The 18,488-nt window shown below is 42.6% G+C and overlaps 1 protein-coding gene across 5 annotated transcripts in view; it reads left to right on the top strand.

Moving 5' to 3' along the window:
- DPP6 (dipeptidyl peptidase like 6) overlaps positions 1–18,488 on the top strand; it is a gene marked incomplete at both ends in the record, with an annotated part of 573,668 nt that overhangs the window by 539,909 nt on the left and 15,271 nt on the right. For all 5 annotated transcript variants that reach the window (XM_084280504.1, XM_084280506.1, XM_084280503.1 and 2 more), the window contains one exon: positions 18,028–18,075. In XM_084280504.1, coding sequence (XP_084136630.1) covers positions 18,028–18,075 — 48 coding nt within the window. The remainder of the gene's footprint in view (positions 1–18,027; positions 18,076–18,488) is intronic.

Raw genomic sequence — 18,488 nt, 5'->3', positions numbered from 1 at the left:
GCCTTAAGTGACGATGAGTGTTGTCAGCTGTATAGTGGTTTAGTATTTCCATTTTAAATAGGTGCACCTTGTCTCCAACTGCTCCTTCCATCACTCAAGGATTTAACCTGCCAGCGCGATTAATACTTGAGTCCTAAAGAAGTTTCCATGGGGGAAGAAAGGATGTGCAACAATCTCTATTGCAGGCTAACTTGTCCTCTGTAGCACCCCGTGTAGCAGGTTTGGTTACAGCATCTTCACTCATAAAAAAAATCTGTGAAGTCACAGAGACTTTTGTTTTAACAGTGGAACTGGCAAAGATTTTCTGGATGCTGGAGTTCAAGACCCTGCTATGGCTGACAGAGGCTTTGTAATAACCTTTACATTGGTTGGCCAGTCTCCATCAACTGACCTTGGCTGTAAGCTGATATTTGCCAGCTCCATGCACCTAGGGAGGTTTGGGGTTCCTCACAAAGGGTTCAGGCCTTCTAGCTTTGAGATGAGAGAAAGAGCGAAGACCTCTGGCACGTGCATACATTACTGCAATCAGTGCCATTTAATACATGATGAATATGATAGGAGGCCTCCTAATTAAAATTCTTCATAATCATGCCTTATCAGGAAGGGATTAATCATATTTAGGGATGGCATGAAGAAAATTGGTAGTTAGGGAGAGGACTGTAATGAGGGCTGAGTGAAAGCTATTGCCTTATGGTCAGTGTGGTTGCTGCTGATAGAGGAGTGCCTTTGCCACTGCATTCTTTGTTATCCTTTCATTCATCGACCAATTTTGGGAAAAACAGCTTTCACTTTGAAAAGAAACAACAGGGTAGCTTAGAACAGGGAACACTATATTCTTGTATAGGTCTCGAGTCCCTCCTCCTTTTCCAAAAGAGTGAGATTGTGTTTTGATTCAAAATACCATAAAATCACTATAGTTTAGCCTGGCTTTTTGAAGATTATCTCTGCTGGAACCTATGTTTGTAGCTGACTGATAGTCTTTACTGTCAGCATTTTGCAGGTCAGATGACTTTAAAGCTGCCTCTTTCTTTGGAGAAAGGAAAATAGACTCTTCTAACAAAAATGTTAAAGCATTATCACCTGATTTGGATGTCCTCACTAGTACTGCAGTTATCAGCAGCTTAGCCTAGATGCCGCAGATCAATAATCACAGGTAACAGAAATAAAGTCATTTCTGCCTTTCCTAGCAGGCAGTTTTGTAGCTGTAGTGCAAAATGTTGTGTTGTAACCGAGCTGTGCTTGATAAAATACCTAAAGAACCACAGGGAAAGGGATTTATCTGGAAATACATCTGCTTTTCCCCAGGTATGTCCTCTGAGCCAGCAGCCACGATGGCAGCTCTGTAACTGCACTCCTGGCCCTACAGTACTGAAGGATGCCTATAGGCCTGGGAAAACACTAAAAATGGGATTTATAGCTCTTCGTCCCACCAGGTAAAATCCTGGTTCAGTCCCATAAACAGAGGACAAGTGGTACAAAAGCACAGAGTAGGAAAACGTTGCATCTTAAGGATTTTCTTTGAGAGTGATTGATACTAATGAAGAAGCAACACAACCAAATTAGCGATAGTCTGAGTCAAGTTCCTCATACCATTGCACATGTGATTCTTTACGTATTTATGAGTTTTTAAAGGCAAGTGCTGTGATTTTGTTCTTTCTGGAGGCAGCATGTAGCTATAAACTTCTTAGCTCCTTCAACTGTTTCTTGAACATCTAATTATCTTCTTTCCTCCCTCTTGGTGAAATATGGAAACACCATCTGGACATGGAAACACTTAGGAGCATTACTCGCTGCTTCCACTTATTAGGTTTATTCTGAGCATTAAAAACTCCTTTTATTATTCTACATTTCTTTTTTTTCCCGGGTTTTTGTTGGAGTTAGCAAAGACTTTCACAACCAAGTTGCATCAAATCATCTCTCTGCTTTGTGGCAGGGTGTCCTCACCTCACTTTTAAGCATATTTTAGCACCGCAGAGTCCAGAGCATGGTGTAGCATGGTTCATCCTGGAGACATCCAAACCCACGTTTTGGAATCATTTTACAACTCCATTTGGAATCATTTACAACTCCAGATTGTCCTCTGATGCGGTCGCACCACAAGCTCCTGCCCGCGCAGATGATGCAAGTCTGAAATGTATGGTTGCACTTCTGGAAGATACCATATACACAGAAAGTTTGAGTGTGGGCGAGTCTAAATTACAAAAGACATTAAGTGAAATCATCAACTTTAGGAGGGTGCATCAGCTCAGCATTCATCTTGTTTGGACCAGGATTCAAAAGAGGGCTCATGTCCTTGAATGGCGCAGTCTTTCTAAACCCTGTTAGTGACTGCTAACTAGCACCTCACCTGCTTTCATTTAGTCATGTCTCAAGAGCTTTTTACCAAGCACTCCTGGGTGAAAAAAATCCAACTTTTAAAGGAGGCTGGACATCAGAAAAGTAGGAAAACTGGGTTATTAATGGTGTCTCATGTGCTGCACAGCCCAGTGCTGCACATTGTAAAATAAGCTCAGCCAATGGGTGGACGGGTAGGTAGGTGGGAACACCCTTTGAAAGGCCAACATCCAGCACCACTACATAGTTCAGCTCAAGGATTTAAAAAACATGATATTTAAATATTTTTTATGTTCATAAATATAAAATTCTAGGCATTGTTTCTAGTATTATGAGTATACTTAGATGTCATTACTGCATAAAGACCTTGTCTTCTTTGAGAATATGCATTTTTGAAAATCTCCTACTAGTTTTTTATTCTCTCATGGGAGAGCTGGGCTAGCTAGGCTTGAATGCATCCCGAAGACAAGTTCCATTAAACCCAATGCAGTGTTAGGATTTGTTGATGAATTTCGCTCTAACAAATTAACATTTTACTTTGCCCATCTTCTTCAGTCCATTTCATTTGCACTTTTTATAATGCTGAGTTTGGGGAACTTTTTTCCCTGAAATTCCATAAATCTACATAATCCTACAAGTCTGAGTTTTAATCACTAAATATTTTCACAAAAATTGTACTGGTTCTAGCATATGGCTCATGAGAAAATTTTTTTTCTGTAATATTCATAACAAAAAAAAAAAAATCCCAGGGGTTTCTAGTGCTAGGGATGTACTTTCTGAGTAAAAGTGTCTGAATCCTTTCTGGTTTGGTAAAGAAGATCGTGACATTTGTCTTTCACCTTGAGTGAATCAAACCACATTTTGCTTCAGTTTCTCCAGTAATATGTGGAGGGAATGAGATCATCACAGCCACATTATTGGCGGCAATTTTTACGTCTACATCACTTTGAATAGGAAGAGCTAAATATTATTTAATATATTAGGATAATTCTATATTGAGCTTTATCAGGATACAGGGAAGAGGGAATAGAAGTTTTATGGTTGGTAAAATAAATGCTGTGATAGGTGTTTAATTCAACTTAGGGAAAGATATGTGAAGCCTTTTACAACAGTTCCTCAAACGATCATTTTCATGCATTTACCAAGTGGGGAGCAGAGGCAGAGCGAGAATTAGTGGCTTGCCTATGGCCACATCTTGAGTCAAGTATTGTGACCCCCATTTCCTTCCTCATATTGCAAGATGGCACTCTGAGGAAAAGCGCCAATGGGTACTGGAAGAGACCAGAACTGTGTCTCGTTCTGTAGCCTGTCTCCATCAGTGGATGGTGCATAATTACCCCCTTGAGGATTTTTGCAATAATGTACCCATCAGGGACCTGTCTGCCCAGGTCCTGCAATAAGAGGTTGGTTCATGCCTTCAGGCAGAAGAATAATGAACCTCTTTCTACATCTTTCTCAGTTCCTTCATTTAATCAGACCTTTTAACCTGTGCCATTTGGGACAGAACTACCATCCCTGCAAAGTGATGGAAAATCTGGAGACAAGCATTTTTTTATACTAACTAGGGACAAGCAGATGCCAGGAGCCGTGAATCGATGTAAAATGTCTGCTATTCATAAAGCATGAGCTCATAAAGCACCATTTTGTCCCCAAAACCTAACTGCTTTGCTCATTGCTCATTGCCTTACATATCACATAGAAACTTCGTGTGTCATGGTCCCATCATAGTATTCCTGGAACTGGAATAGTTATGCTCAGGTCAACATCAGCACGAGCAATGATCTAAACACCCAGCTTGGCTCTTCCCTGGTTATATTTGGCTATTTATGGGCTATAAAACAACTCAATATTTAGGGAAATACGCCTGCAAAAAGTAGGTGGATTGTTTTCTTTTGTTCCTTTGCTATAACAAGGTAATAATGTTATTTGGATAGTACTGCTGGATTCTCTAAATCCCAAGTTGAATGTGGACTCCTATGATACATATACTTACAAGCAGGTGGAGTGTAATAGTTGTTTCCATTTGTTTGCCATCTGTTTGTGTCCATCTCTAGACATGGAGAGGTCGAGGACATGGTCGGTAACAGTGGTCCACAAGTCATAGAATCATAGAATGGTCTGGGTTGGAAGGGACCCCAAGGAGCACAGAGTTTCAACCCCCCTGCCACAGGCAGGGCCACCAACCTCCAGCCATGATCTAGACAAGGTTGCCCAGGGTCCCATCCAACCTGGCCTTGAACACTTCCAGGGACAGGGAATCCACCACCTCTCCGGGTAGCCTGTTCCAGCACCTCACCACAATCTCTGTAAAGAACTTCCCCCTAATATCTAATCTAAACCTCCCCTTCTTTAGCTTCAATCTATTCCTCCTTGTCCTGCCATTGTCTGCCCTTCTAAAAAGTTGATTCCCTTACAGTTTCTGTGCTCCCTTCAGGTACTGGAAGACTGCAATGAGGTCCCCCCACAGTCTTCAAAGCCCTAACTAACTGCAAAATGCTTATTAGGACACATGAGTTTGATTTTTTTTTTCTCTGTCACAAGCTCCTTTAGATAACTCAAGCAGGTCCTGTAATGCCAGCTTCCTTGAGGTGTTGTGGAAATAAAATCCATTACTAGCTGCAATGCTCAGATGTGCAGGGACAATAAGGGGCATAGAAGCTCCTAGATGGATAAATTACCAGAGTCTTCAATCTATTCAGGGCAGAGAAACCTTCCTCACAGAAACCCAGCTATTAGTATGCAGGAGAGTGCTCCTGTAACAGCACCAGCATGTAAAATGATTACATCCTACTGGAGTGAAGAGTTAACAAGGCATGGCTCCCTACATTTGCTGTTAGATCACAGTACCACACGATGTGTCGTCTCAATAGCAATTCAATAACTAGTCTGTAATTACATCATAGGCCTTAATAAGAGCGGGGTGGTCCTCCCAGGTGCTGAATGCTCTTAGCTCCTACCAGCCGCAGCAGGAGCTGGAGGTACCCAGAGCAGCAGAGGAGCCTCTTGGCAGATTGTGGGTTGGGATTCCAGCAAGACCAGCTTCCCATGCCATCATAACATTTCTCCCTGCCCTTAGAGATAAGCAACGATCTCTTCAACAAGGGATTGAATTTTGAGTTACATCAGCAGTAACACACTGACAAAAAATGTAGCAACCCATTTTGGCTTAAAGCACATAATTATGTATTACATGTTTTCACAGCACCGTGAGTGTGCTACAGAAGAGACCCAGTGCAGCTGCAGGGAGGGGTATCTTCCCATGGCTTTTTCAGTTCCTTAGGTACATCTGTGTGTGTGCAATTTGCTCCTTGTGTGAGATATGGAAGTATTGGCCTTCTAAGTAGGATTTGAACAAGGAAAAAAAGTGTTTGTCAAACTCTCCAGGGAGAGCATTTCATTAGGAGTGTTTTCTGTCAACACCCATGTGTTCTTGGTTTGGAGAGATGAAGAAGCCAAAGTTCCTGCTTAATCTCTCCAGGTAACCACTGCATGTGGCCTGTGGTATCTCTGGCAGATGGCTGGGGAAAGCTTGCTGCTGTGGTGTGGTGAGGCTGAGTACCACACACCACTCAGAGCCTCTGTGGGTTGGGATAAGGACAGTTTACTGACAACAATACCAGCCCACAGCAAATTTCACTCATATTTATATATATATATATATTTCTATATATTATATAGAAATACATCTATTCTATGTAAATATGGATTTTATGTTATATAGTATATTATGTACTTCATATATTTCTTTGTAAATGTATAATTTATATAATTACATTGCATATATATAAAAAAACATTTACATGTATAAAGTGCCTATCACCGTATTGATAAACCTCTGATAAGATACTCTGTGTTATCACACCCAGTAATAATACAGAATACCTTACCAACCTGACAGTTACAGTGTGCTGCACAACACAAGGACCAACCTGACACCCCAACCACACTCAGACTGCCCTGGAGGCACCAGGAGCACCTCTCCCCAACCAGCCCCTTTTATGGGGGAGTGATGTCAAGTGGTGTGGAAACAGCTCGGGCTGACTCAGCTCACCTGGGCTGGCTGCTGAGGAGGATGACTCTGGCCTGGGTAGGACCAGGACATGTGGGTACAAGTATTTCACTCCAGGGCCTGAAACAAATCTTAAGTGCACAGGGGTAATACCTCCATTTAATCCTTACTTGAACTTAGTTACGTAGAAAGCCTGCTGCCTGGCAGTATTTCTGAAGTATGTGGGCTTAGTGTCAACTAATAACATCATAAAACTACCCATCATGGTAATGGCAAAGCTGCTCAGAGAGTCTCTGAAGCACTTCTTACTGAAACTCAAGTAAATGTTTTCTAAGCACAGCTGCTCCTGCTAAGAGGGCCAGAGCTTGGCAATTCAGGTGACCTTTGGTGAGGATCATAATAAATTATGTCGCTGAGGTAAACTAAAGAGACTTAATTAGATGCTGAAATAACTACTGGTGGTGGAAAGGAGTTTTATTAACCAAATCAAGAGCCTGTGGATAGAGAAGCTCAATGGGCACACCCAGGTTTAAGCGAACGTGGAAGGTCGCTTCCTGGGTTTTACTGAAGGAGTGTGCACTGGCTGCCACCAAGCCTCACTGCAGCTGTGCTGGTAGCTCTGAAGCACACAGCCGAGGCTGACAGCCAACTTTAAACTCTGCCCTTACTGCAGGCACCCTAAGCAATAGTTCCCAGATGGTGACTAGGAGGAAGGGGCTCAGCAGAAGGTGGTTTCTACCTGCTGTCCCGACTGATCGTGCCTTTCTGTCCCACCTCACCTTGCTGTGAACTGCAATAACCCCCTGTCCTGGTTTTGGTCAGAATGGAGTTAATTTCATTTGTAACAGCAGATGAATGCTGTGTTTAAGAGTAAAATGGGAGTAGTGCTGATAACACCCTGATGTTTCTAGTTGCTGTCAGACAGTCAAGGACTTTCTCAGCTCTTCATGAGAAAGGAGGGGCAAAGCCAGGACAGGTGACCGAGCTGACCAAAGAGAGTATTCCACGCCAGTTACGTCCTGCCCAGGATATCGGGGGCTGACGGGAGGAAGGCCTGGGGCGGCTCCGGGACGCGCGGTTCTTGGGGGACGGTCAGGTTCTGGGACGGCTCTGGGTGGCACGGCCTGAGTTGTGTGGTTCGGTGAGAAACTGCATTGTGTATCAGCAGCTTCATATATTTTTGCTTTGAAGTCCTGTTAGTATTGTTACATTGTATCTTTCTGTTATCTTAGTAAACTATCCTTATCCCAACCCACGGGCCTCTTAATTTCTTGATCTTGGGGTTATTTGCCCCTTTCTCTTCCTTTTTCCTTCCCTTACTTTGTCACCCCCCTTCCCCTTCCCTTTAACCTGCTCTTTTCCTTTAAGGAGCAGGCAGCTGCGTGGATCTTGGCCCTCAGCCAGCGTGAAACCACGACACCCCCCAATAAAGCACCTTTTTGTGTCTTTCATCAGTACATCTTGGAGGACCAAGGGACCACAGGGACTGGAAAACAAAGCCTATTGCTATTGAATGAGCCAACTCCAGCCTCTGTCCACCTTGGGGGCTTTTTCACCAGTCTGCTACCCACCCATGCCACAAATAGACTCTCTCTGAGTTGGGTCCAGGAGCTGAGCTGAATGAAAATTAAATATAATATTATTTTCCTGCTTCGATCAATTCTAGAAGTCATTCTGGTGTTTTGGTGGATGGTTGTGCAGACATTTCAGATAGTTCAAGGGAGTGGAATCAAGTGGACGAGGTGGAGTGGAAATGGACATCACTGGTTTAATTTTTTAGGAAACCTCAGAGTAAAGATTTGGAAGGGTTTTATGGACTGTCTGATGATGATTTTTACTGCTACACCCCAGAGTGGAGTGGTATCTATTATTCAAAAATAAATTCTGGTTTTCATCTGCTGGCCTAGAGTTACATGATTTTCCATCACAGCAAGCGTTATGATGTGCTTCAACAGAAAGGTGTGCTACTTACTGCTTTATGTGCACTTCATGAGAGTTCAGATTTTCTGAACCATCTGAGCTGTCCTTAGCCCGGATCTGGGGTCTACAGCAAGGAGTAGAAAGAGTGTTTGACACTCTGTGCTATGTGGGTCTGAATATGGTGGGTAGAGGGGAGGCAGTTCTCTCCTTGTGCCTGAACAGGCCAGGAATCTTAGCCAGATTATCTGGCTAACAAAATCCAAGATGCACAGGAAACCCAGAGGTAAGGCTGAAGTGCAGCTCAATGTCCTGCAATGCGGTAACAGCCCCCAGGAACCCGGCATCACCCAACACTGTGGGTGCAGGTTCCCACCCAGCTGAACGCTAAGTGAGCACAGCAGCAGCCATGCTGGGGCCTGGAAGGCATGCCCAGTGGCTGCTCACGTCTTGGGTCACTGAGTGACCGTTATCTGTTGTGGCCAGAATGGTTTCCTACACAAGGATGATGACAACAAGGCTTAGGGGTTTGTATACCCAGTAGCGGGAGGCTGTAATTAGTGCTTCCAGGCAAACTGTGACCTTTTGCAACTTTTCCTGAGGCTTATGAAGCTTAAATTAGTTTCTGCTGTTTGAAAGCATGCACAGACTTAATCTCTTCGTCCTATTTATATTATAATTACCATATAATTCACATTTGCATTCACTTGACTCCCTTTCTTACTTAAAAGCCAAGGTTGGGTCTTTCGTCTCAACTCCTTTGTGTGCAGTTCATGGGTCAGAAATCCCGTGGGTAAAGGCAGGACGGGGAGAGCTTGTTCTCACTCCCATGCTAGTAAGACTTCAAAATAGCAGACTGACTTGAAAAACTCCTTTAACACAAACAGCGGATACCAAAAGAGCTGTTTCTCCAGGAAAAGAGAAGATGCTATTAGTGGTTTGGAATTTGAAAGACAACTTCTTTTCCATCTGCTGTTAACAGCATAGTTATTAAAGTAGTCTGAAACTAATTAAAACAGTGGCTTTTGTGGATGATCCTGTCACATTTTGTCTTCCTTTAAGTAGACCATTCATTTATTATTAAAATATTTCACTGTACTTTTTTTATGTCTTTAATGAAGTGTAACGTACCCATAAACTCTGTGACATAGAACAGGTGGAAAAAAATAAGTATGAATATTTATTAACAAAATTAACAGAAAGCACCAGTAATTTCCAGTGCATGGGGGAAAAAAAATACCATGGAATGAAAGTGAAAGTCCTATCCCCTTTAAAATTACCTCATTCTGCAAAGCACTACGTGTTCCTTGCTTTCTCATGCTTTGGTCACATTTTCTTTTTGACTCTTGCTTGGAAATGGAAATTGTCTGGCATCACCCCGAGGAAGGTAATCTATCACCTGCTTACAGCCAGGGCTCTTGTCACTTGGTCATTCTGTACATATAGAATTTTATCTGAACTCCACTCGCAGGAGATAAATGACCCTGACAAGAGGCTTCCTCGGATAGTTCCAATAATGAAGCTTCACAAATCAGGCAGTGGCCTCCTGCATGTTGAGACTAGGGTGCATGTGCGTTATTTCCAGCTATACGAGCGACCTTGGTTGAACTCATTACTCTGCAGTGGATAGTACAGATGTTACCATCCGGCAAGATTTAAAGCTTCCTCTAAGGAAAACTGCTTCTTTCACCTTGTTCGCCAGCTGGACCGGCTGTAAGGTTTATTGCTGGCTTTTGTTTTCTGTTTGCATGATACTTGTCTAGTTCTTTATTAATGCAGTCAGTACATTGAGGATATATTAAAACCTGTGAACTCATGGGAGGAAAACAGCTTAATAAATAGACAATGCAAAACAATGTTATTTACATGGTGGGGGGGGTTAAAGTCAATACCCAAAATTGGTTATTACTTAACCAGCTAGGATATCATTCTTCCATTGCAAGAGAAGGTTCCTTATGGAAAAGAATGAATTAAGGTTATCTAAACAAATTTACCCTGGGCTTTTAATGGAAAAAACACAAAGTACGCAATGGGGTTTTATTCTGTCAGTGTTAGTGAGTTGTATAGGGCATTGAGAGTATTTCCTTTCATCCTGAGATTGCAAGGAAGCATCCTTTTCCCTTGGATGTGAGCTATTAGAGGGGATGGGAGAAGTAACGAGGACTGCAACACACTTCCTCCCCTTCCACAGCTCTACCAGAACATGACTACACAGTGTCTCCATTATGATGGTACTTTTTAATCATGGAATCACAATAGTAAAGGAAAATCCAGTTTGGAATGGACCTTAGGAAGTCACAAGTGCAACCTCCTGCTCTGTGCCATGTCAGAGAAGAGATCAGACGAGGCTGGGCAGAGCTACGTCTAGTCTTGTCTTCAAAGCCTCCGAGGATGGAGAGTGCACAAGCTCCGTGGGCATGCTGAATTATCCAGAGAACTTTGGAAGTAGGCAGGGAACACAGAAAATGTCAGCCATGTTCCTCCACATACAGTATTTCTTTTAGGATTAGCAGATAATAATCCACAAGGTACTTAAATATGTTTTAATAACAGGGACAAATGTTAAACTTCTGCTTTCATCTATTTTCAAAGTTTGCAGAAAGCCTAGATTAAAATTGAATTGAAGGAGGTTAAATTGATGGGAAATTCAATTAGAAATGGCAGAAAATAGAACAGAAATCAGAGGAGGAGAGGTGGGTATGGGAAATTGTCTGTTCAGATTTATTCTTCCAACTGTAGATCTGAACCAGCATAATAGAAAAAAATGCCATAGCCTTTTGGGAAGTCAACAATCCCCACGTGAGCTTTAGTGGTACCCTGGTTTTTACATCTCCAGTACGCAGGTTCAGGAACTCTGCAAGCAAATTCTCCTAACCTACCTCCATTTATTCAGCTGATCTTATTGCTAAAATGGATGAATATACCTGCAACTTGTTCTTTAAGGCTGTAGGCTTTCCACATCCCTCCTTGGAACCATCCACACACGTTACTGCATTATGTCTGTTGAAAGCTTTAGCCAAAGCCTCGTGCGAGGAAGGAAATGCTTTCACTCAGCCCACTCGATGTGATGCCTCATTGGATTATATTAATTAGGAAGGAGAGGATGGGGATTAGAGAAAGAATTGTAAGGGAAGGTTAAGTACCAGCTAAATGAAAGAAGACAGTAGATTATGATGAAGAGAACTATCAGGCTAATTGGAGATCAGCAGCAGGGTTCATTAGGAGCTGGTCTTGGGAATGACCCTACTTAGCTTGTTCCTTACTTAGCAGCCCGGGAACCCAAATCTGGACCCAGCTAATGAAATTTGTTAAGGCCCCAGAGATGATAAGCATCATCAGAAGGCAGAGAGGAACAGTGGAGAAGCTGGCTGTCTTGTGGGGCTGGAGTGGGAGAAATTAACAGTACAAAGACCAAGATGAAGCACATAGCAACTCAGGGCAAGGATTTGTCTTGTATGCTTGAAGCTCTTGAGTTACAAATGCCTCAGAAGAGGGGACAGCTGCATGGGCACACAATGCTGGTCTCTGGATGTCTGAAAACCACCTGCTGTTTGTGGCCATGGAAAAGGCAAGTGCTCTTTTAGGATGGATGAGGCAATTTTCGAAAGAACTTGGCAAGTAGCAGTGCCACTGTATAAGGACCAGTTAAGATGTCCTCTACAGCAGGGGTCAGGTCCTGGTCATTTCTGTTCAGGAAGGAGGAACTGAACATGAAACACTCTTGCATTAAAGAATAAGAGGAAAAGAAAATCTGTTTTACAAAAAGGGAGCTAAAATAATTTAATTTATCCTGCTGCATGAGGGGACGCATGGCTGCTCTAACTGTAATGGGAATATTTGTGATTAGTAGAAAACAGTGTGTTGGCACAAACCCAGAATGGTGTAAAGTGGTGTGACAGCCAGTGTAGCTTCAAGTTAGAAGGCAGCTCCTACCAGAAGTGTGAGACACCAGTAGGAATTACATCAGCAAAACCAGAGTTCTATTCAGAGGGCATTTGTCAATACTTTTATAATACACAATTATCTGAAGAGGCAAGGGAGGATCTTCTCAGATGCAGAGGTCCCATGTCCTTCCATGTTTCAGTGACCACAGGAGAGGCAGCGGGGACAGAGATGGTTAGTGCCAGCCCAGATTCCCACACTGCTCTTCGTAGGCACCTCTCAAAATCCCGTGGAGGAAACTCAGGACCTGGCCACGCTTATTCACCCCAGCAACACTTTGAAGAACCCGCCAGAGCTATTTTGTGTAGTGTAATTAAGGACACATCTCTTGCTCTCTTGCCCTCTAGGTGCTGCTAACAGCAGTCACCTCAGAACAACCAGATTTATTTCTGCTGTATATAAAGCAAGCGTGAAAAGTACTCCTGGTATCAGACAGGGCAGAAACAAGCGGTACCCTCAGCGCTGTTTGTGCAATCCTGTGAAGAAGACAGTATTGATTATTTTACCAGACAAGTTACATTTGAGGAAGCAAAGATTAGATTAAAAAATTAAATGCCTTGGGGGAGGGTGAATAGCAGCACAAATCTGTGTGATGTTTGTGTCAACAAGGTTGCCAAAGCAAACAGCACGAACATCTGTCCACGGCGGAGACTGGAAAACACTGTAAGCAGGGAAATTATTTTAATCGTGAGCAGCAGTTCAGGGGAACTCACCATGTCTTTATTTATTAGGATGATAATATCGCCCCAACATCTGAACTTTATGCAGCATGTATAAATAATTCATGGATTAGCAAATAAAGAGATCTGGAATCTGTACGCAGAGATGGCTGTTGCCAATTATCTCGCTTGTGCAGAGCCAGACCCTCTCGGCTCCCAGTGCTTGCAGCTGCTCTTTTAAATCATTCATCAGCGCTTAAGAGATACGCTGGTGGCGCTGGCAGAGGGTATTTGAATTTTCATTGTTTACACACTGTGAATTTAGCTTCTGGTCTGAAATCATCTGCCACGTTGAAGCCTTTGAGGATACGGATGAGAAGAATAAGACAATTCCTCTTTTTTTTCTCCCCCTTTTTAACACTTACATAACTTTAATTACCTTTTTTTGCGATTTCACTTCATGCTCTTTTTATAATCAGTTCTTTCATTTTAAAGTTGCAGCTGATACAATTCCCTGTGCTGTTTTGATCATGAAAACATCAGGAATGCTTCGGGATATCCTCTTACAAGTATTACCAAACAAATGTCTGGCAGATATTTTGTTCAAAGTTGTATGATTTTCTGGTTTTATTTTCAAAATCTATACCTTCCCACCTGAATACCTAGAGCTGCTTCTTTCTGAAGGTGTTTCAGCAGAACCCTCTTGGAAATAATAATGAAAACTGCTTAAAAAATTGATGACAAGCCGTGGTCAATGCTTTTTCTTGTCAAATTACTGAGGCACTTTCAGATCACGGCGGGTAGTACTTCCTTGATGATAAATTTGCCCGTGTCATTATAGTGATACGGCTTAATTTTCTTCTAGCATGGATAATGACAGTAACATTTTTAAAGTCAAAGACCTTATGATAAAGCCAGATTTTTAGCTGCATTAATTGAAAACCTCATTCTAGTAACGAGAGATTTAGGCAGTGTTATTACTGTGCATCTATCCAGGAATGTACAGTGTATGTCTATACACACAGAAGTCCTGCTGCCGATTGATTTGGCCCATTCTCTTATGCTACAAGTAAAGTGGCAGCATTAAAGCTGCTGCCAAGTTGCAGAGGTTAGCTGGTGTGATGCTGGAGCCAAGGAGAGGGAAGCAGAACAGGCCGTGCAGGTGAAGCGGTTCCAGCACACCCCATCCCGCTCCTGCCAGAGGGATGCAGAGAGGGCTAACAGGGTATAAACCCCTCATGGTGCCACCCAGCATCCAAAAAAATTTTGAAGAAGTTGTTGTGGAGCAGCAGTGCCAGGTCCCACATCCATGGGTGTACCACAGCCCTGCTTAAACTACCCCTCCACAGAAAAACAGCACGCCTGTGAATGGTCACCCTGGTTGCGGGATATGTGCCGGGTCTCTCTTACCTTTTCACATTGGTGGCAAAGCAGCTCAGTATCTGCTTTACATTTAAGGGAGTGCTTTGTGGTTTATTCCACAAGGAGCACGGGCAAGTGCTTACATCCAGCCTGTACCTGATGCTCACATGTGCTCAGGACCGGCTCTAAGCAAGAGGCAGAGCACTCACAAAGTTTCCAAGGGGGACAAGCAGACACAGGCGCTCATCAGCGCTGATTAAAGAACAGAAGCAGCAGACTGTGCCAGGGCTCAGGAGTCCCAATCAAAGCCCGTTTGGAAGGGCTCTGGAGAGAGGAGACACGGAGCAGAGGATGTCCTCGCTCTGCTTCTGTCAGCTCCCAGCAGTTCATTGAACAAATTAGGTTTCACTCTTAGATCTGCAAATGACAGTGGATGGCATTTACCAGATGGCATGTGTAATGGGACTGTCACACCGTTATAGGCTTAAAAATAAAGTATGGGAGGCAGCTAATGAATATATACTTCCTAATTTCAAGAATTTCGTTCTATCCCTGTCAGGCATTAGGCATTCAACTTGTGAGTGTTGGAAGACTTGATGTGTGTGCATTAAAAGACATAGTCTAGCATGTAACTAGGCTGGTTTACTTCTAAATTTGGCATTGAAATAAGCAATTTGCACCATTCCTAAAAAAACCACATTATTTTCCTTCTTAATGACGTTCAGCCAGCTCACAAGTGAAATGCATTGTTAAATGGAATGTCATCATGGGGAATATTTAATATCAAGAGTTATCTTTCACATAAACCTAATGATTCTACTCTGTAGATTCCCACCTTTAGCGTTTTTCCTAATTTGATGAAAACTAAAAATCGAGGAACTCAAAAGTCTCCTTTGTCAAGAATGCTGTTCCATATTTTAAAATACTTTTATTTGATGCTACCTCAAACTGTATATTTCTGTATGGGACTTTAAAATATTGATTTGTGGAGATGACAGGAAGGTAGTGAGGGACTATGGAAACAATATATAGTACATTGAAATTTCTAAACTATATGCCAGCATTTTTCCTTATTTAGTAGTTTCTCATTTTTTCCCAGTACCAACACAAAAAGAAATAATAAATTAGAAAACAAAAGGATTATATGCATTTTATTTCTCTCTTCATCCCTTTCTTTTTGTTAGGTGTTTTTGTGTTAATTAAAGGACTGCTGTAGCTGTGATTGAAGTCATCTGGGAGGATTGCTTTTATTTTCAGTGATGATTTTATCATGCCCATGATGAATTGTTTATTAGGTTTGTTGCCTTCCCAGCAGACTGGCTTCTGGGACTGTAGGGTAAAGGCAGGGCAGATTTATAAATAAATATGGTCAGCATTTCAATGTGTATTGGCAGCAGGAAGGTAAATTCAGCTGAATCCTGGTGAGTAGAAGGCGGATTTCCTCTGTGCATTATACTCACTTAGCTGCATTCAAAGAAAATGGTGCAGACAAAGGAATTGCATTGTTAATGAAGAAAACTGCTAATTACTGAGAAACAAAAGTCGAGTTGCCATATCAGCCAGCTGAATTATAAATAAAACGTTTTTCTGCCTTTTTTCTCTGTAAGTAAGGTTGACGTGTAAGGTTCTTGATGGTACGCAATGGGATCGGGTCTGTTGGCAGCACAGGGAAAACCATTGACATAATTATAGCACCTTCTTGTTCTCAAGAGCTTGTTCCACTTACCAGACCAGTACAGGTGGCTCTCATTTCTTTGCCATTTGTGTGTGTGCCATCAGTCACAGCATTGCAGGCGCCTTTCCTAAGCCACCTCTATGCAAATTGTGACTGATGATCACCCAGGAGTAGGTTGAAGGACTCGAGTCATTTTACAGGGTCTTTAATCCCAGTGAATATCAATCCGCTTTAAACTGCCTTAATTTTGAAGCCTAAAAAGTGTTGGGCTTTTTGGTATCGATGTAGTTCAGTGGGAGGTTTCCCTGCATGCCGGCAGCGTGCTTCCAGACCATCGGAGCCAGAGAAAGTAGGAGACATTGTTTCTAATAACCATTGCTCCGTGGGTCCTTTGTACAGATGGTTCTGAATTTTGCCATCCCCACCAGCTACATGCTGTCATCATACAGGACATTTGAACTGGAAATAGAGCACATACAAAAGAGAAGTCCTGTCACAAAAACTGGTGAGTCTGCACCTCGAGTCCCATGTTCAGTTTTTGGTCACTCACAACAAGAGGGACACTGTGGTGCTTGAGTGGGCCCAGAGAAAGGCAACAAAACTAGTGAAGGGTCTGGAGTATACATCTGATGAGGAGCGGCTGAGGGAACTGGGGTTGTTTAGCCTGGAGAAGAGGAGACTGAGGGGAGACCTGATCACTCTCTACAACTACCTGAAAGGAGGTTGTAGCCAGGTGCATGTTGGTCCCTTCTCCCAAGTCAGAACAGATAGGCAAGAGGAAATGGTCTCAAGTTATGCCAGGGGAGGTTTAGATTGGATGTTATGAAAAATTTCTTCACTGAAAGGGTTGTCAAGCATTGGAACAGGCTGCCCAGGGAGGTGGTGGAGTCACCATCCCTGGAGGGATTTAAGATGTGTAGATGTGGTGATTAGGGACATGCTTTGGTGGTGGGCTTGGAAGTGCTAGGTTAAAGGTTGGATTTCATGATCTTAAGGTTCTTTTCCAACCAAAATGATTCTCTGACTGTGATTCTTTGATCCACAATCTTCACCCATGCCTGGACGGGAACCCTCTGGCTCTGCTGTTGTGAATTGTTGCTGGGTGTACAGATGCTGCTGCGTCATATTATATTACACTCTGGGGAAAAAGAAAGAAAATAAGATAACCACTGCCTCTGTGGTTAAGGATTAACCCCTTCATCACTACAGTGCTTCATCCACTTTCCTGAGCAATATTGTCATTGGAAAAGCATGAACAGGTATGGCAGTAACATACGAGTGGCTGTGCCAGGTCAGACCAAAGCTCCTTCTGGCCCAGTGTCTTCAAGAGCAGTCAGCAGATGATAATTGAAAAACAAAGAGAAAGAAGCTAACAACTACAAAATAAACCCAATCTCATGTACCATTTTTTCTATCAACCAGCTACTTGGTGACTTTCTGAACAAGGTGCTGAATCCAGACAACTGTGATAAAGACTGTAGCATCCTACAGCACCCTATGCTGAAGACTGTATTGGCCTGTGGTAAAGACTACAGCGTCCTAGAGACTGTAGCATCCTATGGCAATGAATTCTGCAGTTCCCTGATGTGCATTGCATTGCAGTGATAATCCTTTTTGTATACTAGTGACCAATTCCAAAACCCAAATGCTGCATTTTAAGACAGTGTATGTGGTCTCTTTTTTTGGTGTAAGAGCCAAACTGGTGTTTAATTAATTTTATAAAAAGCTAAAAAACAAAACATTTGCAAAATGGCAACAGTTATCCCTAGCTATAATATGTAAATGATTTGTGCTGTGATGCTTGGGTGTCATTAGAATAATTTTAAAAGCAAGTGATTTAATTTTGTTTGTGCTAATTATAATGTTTACAAATTAGGGAAAGATGCATTTAGCGGTCCGTTGGGAAAGGGCTTTGAAACCTCACATATCTTTGAGTATACAGTACTGTCATTTATTCACAGAGTCTTTCTAATACCAGGGTGATTTGCTTTTTAGATTACTCTTGCATGGAAGGCAAGTCTCAGGAGTCTTCAGCTCCGTGGAATTCAAACCCAGGTTCACGTGTGTCTGTGTGTATGTCGATAGATATTTAACCAAGTTCTTTTCTTCTTTCTTTTTCCCTTCCCAAGGTCCCCGAGTCCCGATGGTGACTGTTCACAACACAAGCAACGCACAGAGTAAGAATGGGCTTGAGCCTTGCAATTCTTCGCAGCGAAGTAGCCAGGCAGGACACTGAGATGTAGCTGCCCTTTAGTAAACTTACACTAGCGGGCACCCCAGACTCTACCTAGATGCAAGTCATGGGCTAGGAAGACAGTGGTCTGGACATGACATTTGTTACCAACTTTCTCAAAAAAATGCAGAATCCAGATATCTCTCTCTTTTTGTTAGTCTTTCCCAAATACTGATTTATGCCCTACTCAAAAATAACAAATACTTAGCTTAATCTAATTTTTAAAAATATATTAAAATCACTCTGATGTGGATTACCAGGTTGGAAGAGGTGACACAGAGGACTGAGCCCCACAAGTTGTACCTCTGCCTGGTTTCCCAATTGGTTCCCGGGGATTGCAGCCCGCACTTGTTCAGC

The sequence above is a fragment of the Gallinula chloropus genome, assembly GCF_964237585.1.
Source record: "Gallinula chloropus genome assembly, chromosome: 2".
In the NCBI taxonomy this organism is placed as follows: domain Eukaryota; kingdom Metazoa; phylum Chordata; class Aves; order Gruiformes; family Rallidae; genus Gallinula; species Gallinula chloropus.
The sequence above is the reverse complement of the archived record's forward strand: the minus strand, read 5'-3'. Positions and strand labels throughout refer to the sequence as shown.